Below are 6,638 nucleotides of genomic sequence, written 5' to 3' on the forward strand. Positions count from 1 at the left end.
TTTTGATTAGCCATGAAATTTCGGATTTGGGAATGGATTTGGGTTGGGATTTAGGAATTATGGTTGAAATCACTGTATTTAGTTTGGGAATGTAGTTGAGATTTGGGATTTGGGATTTGGGTTTGGATTTGGGATTTGGGAACTTACTGCAGGTTAGGCTTGGGTAAATCAATGTATTTAGTTTGGGAATGTAGTTGAGATTTGGGATTAAGGTTGAAATTTGGGAATGTATTTGAGATTAGGGTTTAACCATAATTAGGGTTTAGACATGAATAATGTGATTTGGGATTAGGGAATTTAGCAATTATTTGCTTTGTAGTTTAGATTAGAGTTTTAAATTTGACTTTAAGAGGATATGTGCCTCGGGGTATAGATGAGAGAGAATTAGTAAGTATTTTTAAATTTATTTTAAGTTTATTTTTATTAGAATTTTTCAATATTGCTAAATTATGTTTTTTTAAAAATTTGCAGGTATCAGCAATAGTTGATGTTCAAACCATTGCAAATAGTGGCTTGGAATTGGCTCATGCAGGTAATATAGAATTAAATATAAAATTTACATATTGTAATTTGAATTTTAAAGTAATTTTTGCATTTCGGATTTTTTTGAATTATCTCTCGCAGGTACATATCCCGAAGCACAGAAACATGCATCAATATATCAGTCGATAATGCAGAGGCTTCACCAAGCCTTACATCGAACTCATGAAGACCTTCATGATGGACGAGAAGTACCTCAATTAGTATACACACGTCAACAACGACACAGACGAGGACGACGCAGAAACGACAATGAAGCTGGGCCTTCCCAACGTGTTGACGATGGAGCTGGACCGTCACAACCACAAACGCAACCGGATCATGAACTCATCGAAGGTCGGGATAGAGGAGGCCGAAGACAAAGGAGGAGGAGAAGAGTTCTTGGATGTATGTAAGCTAATTGGTATTGTTATATAAATTACAATCCTATTTTGATATGTACATTACAAACGTATTTCGGGACAATAGATGGTTTTTGGATTTGTAGCTGAGATTGTGGTGTGACTTATTAGATTTGTAAGTGGGTTTGTGGCGTGATTTGTTGGATTTGGATTCGTAAGTTTGTGGCGTGATTTGTTGGATTTGGATTCGTACGTTTGTGGTGTATTTTATGATTTTTAGATTTGATATGTGTTTATACAGGGAATTGACATGAGTTTGTACAGGGAATTGATATATGTGTTTATGCAATGGTGTAATTTATGATTGTTGCGTTTGAAATATGCGTTTGTACAGGGAATTATCCCGTAGCAGAAATACATGCATAGTGAATGTGCAGGAAATGCACGGGACTGCTAGTCCCGTGCATTTCATTGCGCCCAGGAATTGCACGGGACTAGCAGTCCCGTGCTATTGTTTTTTGCAGAGACAGCAGGCTCTGTAAAATGCACGGGACTGTTAGTCCCGTGCATTTCTTTTTTGCAGACCTTCGTTCCTCTCTGTAATAAGCACGGGACTGCTAGTCCCGTGTTATTCGAAATTGCCACGAAATACACGGGACTAGCAGTCCCGTGTATGTCGTAAAAAATCTTCCGCAGCAAAACCGACCCTTTTCTTCTGAAAAGGGTCGGTTTTGCTATTTAAATTTCGATAAGGTCGGTTTTGCTATTTAAAATTCGAAATCGGTTCATTTTGAAAATTTGTCCTTTTTTTTATATTTAGGTAATTTGCCCCAACGGTTCTGACCGTTGGGGCTAGTTAAGACCCCAACGGTTGGAACCGTTGGGGCTGGATCAACGGCCCCAAACGGTTCCAACGCGGTTGGGGCATACTTTTATTTTTTGAAATTAAAAAAAATGAAAATTTTTTACCCCAACGGTTACAACCGTTGGGGCAAGTTTTTCAACCGTTGGGGCAGCATCATCCCCAACGCAATTTGTCCCAATGGTTAAAAAATTTGCCCCAACGGTTGTAACCGTTGGGGACATGATTAGCCCCAACGGTTCCAACCGTTGGGGCTGCTACAGTTTGTAGTAGTGTCTATACAAATGGGAGAACCCAATATTCACTATTCATGCTACAGAAAAAATGCTACTATAGCATTATTACTGTAGCTGTCATTAGTTGCATTAATGACCAACGATAATTGTTTTACTCATTATTAGTACATAATTAAATTAAATATTTTTAAGTAACGATGTCCATACTAGATAGTACCCTTTTTCTTTTTTTCTTTTTGCTTGCTTTCCAACATCATAGTCACTATTTTTACATCAATTTTCCATAAAAAATCATCCACTTCCTCACGTAATTCCCTGTCATTGCACAGACTAGTGTGAACACCGTGCAAAGTACGACATATTTTTTTTTCCCGCTACAAAAATCCCGATTTTAACTGTTACTGTAGTATGAATAGTGAATCTTGGGTTTTCCCATTTGTATAGAGGAGTAGATATAGATTGGTAGACAGATGGGGGCGAATATTAGTCGGGCTGGTATCATAATATTTAGAGTATTGTTTATATCAGCCAATGGCAAATGTTAGTGGATAGCAAATGATTACTATCTATATATTTAATAAGATGTGAACATGAAGCAGATTGAGATAATTTGAAAGAGTTCTCTCGTTCTAAATTGATAGGATTTGAAGGTTATTATATCAAAGAAACGTTTTTTGCGGCATAGGCTCATATTATTTGCATGTTCTTGCACTATGTTACAGGTTGTCTTGAATAAAGGAGGATCGATCATATTCATATTTCAGCATGGTCAGTGCACAAAAGGTTACTGTCAACTTTTTGGTGGACAAGAAGAAGAAGAGGGTGGTGCTGGCCGAAGCGTACAGCGACTTTGTGGACATACTCTTCAGCTTCCTCACTTTGCCATTGGGAACCATCATCAGACTCCTCAACAAGAAATCTAATATCGGATGCATGGACAAATTGTATGAGAGCGTCGAGAATCTTGATGTGCATAATTTCCAGACTGAGGCGTGCAAAACCATGCTCCTCTTCCCCCAAAGCGCTGCAGCTGAACAGTGTGAAGAACTAAAAGTAAATATTGATAGCACAAAGCCTAAGCCGAGGAATGTCTATATTTGTCAAAATCCCAAATGCTGTGCCAAGGACACATGCTTGGCTAGCTCTGTTCCTAATTCTCGATGCCCCCACTGTCAAGAAACTATGGAGTCTGTTAGAATATGGCCCAAAAAGGGTGGGTATGCTGGCAGATTATTTGTCGAGAGCGGAAGTAAATTTATAATCAGCGATGACCTCCATATAACTCCGGTGGTTTCTGTGGAACATAGCCAGCTTCTAATTCAGAGTATGGGCGTAGAAAGTGCATGCATCCTTGAGCAGAAGTCTATGAATATTGGAAGAGATGAGGTAAGTACTACGAGCATAATATATACATCACATTTAAACGTGTATCGTCGTGAGTAGTTCTGAGGAAACATTGGTACAGGGACCAATAACTTTATGCTACTCTCTCCTAAGCTGCTCCGTACGTCTAGTAGAGGGCTTCTATTAGTTATCGACTGTCTGGTGAATGAAAAGAATAAACAGATAATCTGTCCTTTTATCAATTGTGAACGTAGTGTTCTTCCATAGTACAATTGGTTATGCTCCCACGTATTAAGATTTCTCCCCTCATTATGTCAATTGTTAAATCCTTATAATAATGCTTCGGTCGTTCTTACATAATCCCATATGCACCTTTCATTCTCCAAAAGTTTGAGAACACGAGAGAAAAATAAATAGATAAAGAGAAAGTAATAATAGGAAACCATGAAGAGAAAACACCTAATAAATTTTGAAACACAGCTTACTTTTTACCATTTATTGTTTAATAGCATATCCTTAGATGTACTTTAAACTTTTTATTGAACAAGCAAAATGCAATAGCAAAGTGCTGTCAGTTCAGTTCATTCAAGCGAAAATCCATAGTAAACTGTAGTTAGTTCATTCAAACATATTTCATAAGGATTTATCCACTTGTATTAAGATACTTGTCAAAATAGATATTAATGTATATGAAGGTGTCAGTTTGCCCCTCTCAAGATCAATGATGAAGGAATCAAAGAAGGACAAAGATTCATACTTCTCTAGGAAAAAACATAAATTTTCCACCTAAACTACATAGTGGTCCTTCCTAATATATGATCTATGTCGATCACCTAATTTATTCAGCATTTGTGGTGTGTGGGTCTGTGGACAGTAGTGATTTGGTTTGATGAAGGAATGAAAAAGAGAAATATTTATCTTTAATTTGTACTTAGCAACAGTAATGTACTGATGTGGTTTTCTTAGCAACAGTGATGTGGTTTTCTAAGCAATAGCAATGTTGTTTTCTAAGCAATAACAATGTGGTTTTCTCAGATATTGACATTGCTTAAAAGATTGCTAGTCTCCAATTCGCCACTGACTGACTTGTTCTTCAAAAATGTGTGTGCCGCTCATGATGTATCAAGCAGATTTGATATTAAAAGCGTGATACAAGTTAAAAGAGAAGTTAAAAGAGAAGTCAATACAGAGGTTAAATCAAATGAAATCCCTATCAAGTTGTTTATGAACAAAGCTAGTAAGGGAGTATCATTTGTGGAAGCTGGAGAAGAATTTGTGAATTTTCTATTCAGTTTCCTAACCTTGCCTCTTGGTTCCTTGGTCATGCTCCAAAATAAGATGTCAGGCTTGAGATGTGTTGATAGCCTGTATCAGAGTGCTGAAAGTTTTACTTTAGACCTTTTTAAATCTGTGGAATGCAAGAACATCCTTCTCTCTCCTAAGCTCGGCCCCTTCTTTGGATACGCCAACAGCATGCTAAAGATGGATGAAATTAGACCACGTACGAGCTTTATTCGTGGTTGTTACAGTTGCTACTGTAGAAACAATCAGACACAATGTACAGCTTCAAAATGTGTCCATGGTGTGGGGACTGCAATTTTTGAGCAGTTGAACCCGAAGTCTCCAGAGGGAGGAACAGAAAGAGGCGGAGGATATGCCAAGGGGAAATTCCTGGTAACTGCTGATCTTTGTGTATCTCCGTTATCTACCATCTCCTCCATCCAAATGATGAAGAGCCTGAATCTTTCGTTCGGCGATCTAGTGATGAAGACGGCTGTACTTGGAGAAATCGAGGTGAGGAACACACCCGTAATATATTTGACCAAAAAAAAAATACTTTAAAACTCCAAATAGTGAATCATGTTAATTATTTCCTTAATATTGTGCTTGGTTCTTCTAGTATATGCTTCTTCTTCTTTCCCCCCCGGTTCTTCTAATGTTGTGCTTGGTTCTTCTAGTATACGCTTTTCTGCTTGCTATGGTGTTTTTATAACACTCCGACTCTGGTCCAGGTTCTGGATCTACTCAGGTCTGCTGTAACCTCCAAAACCTTGTTTGATGATGGGTTCACTAGTCAGAAACAAAAGGGGAGGAAGAATTCCTACCTTACGAAGGAATCATGTCACTTGAGTATTATGCTCAGCTTCATTTTCATTGCGGTTTCCCTGGTTGTGAGTCTGCAACGGTGTAAGGAAACATTGTGAAATTATAGGTCAATTTTAAGGCCAAGGTAAACTGCACCGAACTTCTATATGCTGTCTGCTGATAAATCGTTGCAAGTTGTCATCTCGATCTGTGCAAGCAAAATATTGATATACATCACTGTAACTTAGATAGTTTAGACAAGGGTTACTGATAAATCGTATAGCCCAGTTGTGGATACACACCCTGAGTGAAGTTTTCAGGTCTTTTGTGAACAAACAATTTTCTCTTCCTCTAATTGTAAAAGAGTTGAAAGATTTCACCCAGGGGGTCTATCTGCAACATTAGAACTACATGGGGCCTGTCTGCAATTAGGCAATTGTACTGGGGGTCTATCCTCAATTGAACCCTTGTTTAAACTATTTTAAGTTACTGTGATGTTTTCTTCTCTTATGACAGTTATTTTTTGGTAATTGTGCAGTAGTCCTTTTTTTTTAGTTCTCTGTTTCTTTAAACTGGATCTTCTGATGACTAATTAAGTGCTAAAGAGATTTCCCCTTGCCAGTAATTTTTTTTACTATTGCATCAAAATGCAGCGAACTACATGATGACATTGTTAAATTGCCTGATTTAGTAGGATGCAAACATTTTTCAGTGATACATGATATCATGACATTGTAGAAACTCAGAGCAACTTTTCCTGTACAATAGCCTATTATTGACATATGCACAACTTAGATGTAGCTTTGAGCCCTTGAATATAGCTAATTCAATTTTGAGCTGTCTATATTGAAGTACTTTGTTATAAATAGCATTATTATAAATTTTAAGGTAGACCCAGAATTTTTTTAGTGAAGTTAATTATGCTTTTTTCTTATGCTTGCAGTTTCGCAAAGGGGCTGAACATATTCGAAGATTTAAAGCCATCGGAATGCTAGCTTGAGGCGGTCGAGAGGAAGGAGGGATTTTGTAAGAATGTTATTGCTAGAGAATTTTAGATTGAGGAGACATTCTGCAATTAATTTTTTTTAGTGTTAATTTAGCATGTTTATATATGATATTTCAGTATTTTGGTTCATGACCAGTGTCATTGTAAGTATTGTGTTAATATAGTTGTTATGAGGTGAAAATATTGGTCGCGTTGTGAATATATTTCAGTATATAGGTTTTATT

The 6,638-nt window shown here is 37.3% G+C and overlaps 1 protein-coding gene across 6 annotated transcripts in view; it reads left to right on the forward strand.

The window, feature by feature from the left end:
- Window positions 1-6,638, forward strand: part of LOC109825323 — a 13,831-nt gene extending 7,193 nt beyond the window's left edge. For 5 of the 6 annotated variants that reach the window (XM_020392160.1, XM_020392161.1, XM_020392162.1 and 2 more), the window contains 4 exons: window positions 2,702-3,365; window positions 4,359-5,117; window positions 5,336-5,553; window positions 6,352-6,638. In XM_020392160.1, the coding sequence (XP_020247749.1) occupies window positions 2,745-3,365; window positions 4,359-5,117; window positions 5,336-5,527 (1,572 nt within the window). In that variant the 5' untranslated portion in view covers window positions 2,702-2,744 and the 3' untranslated portion in view covers window positions 5,528-5,553; window positions 6,352-6,638. The remainder of the gene's footprint in view (window positions 1-2,701; window positions 3,366-4,358; window positions 5,118-5,335; window positions 5,554-6,351) is intronic. The other variant, XM_020392165.1, reaches the window with a different exon arrangement.

The sequence above is a fragment of the Asparagus officinalis genome, chromosome 10 (assembly GCF_001876935.1).
Source record: "Asparagus officinalis chromosome 10, Aspof.V1, whole genome shotgun sequence".
Lineage (NCBI taxonomy): Eukaryota > Viridiplantae > Streptophyta > Magnoliopsida > Asparagales > Asparagaceae > Asparagus > Asparagus officinalis.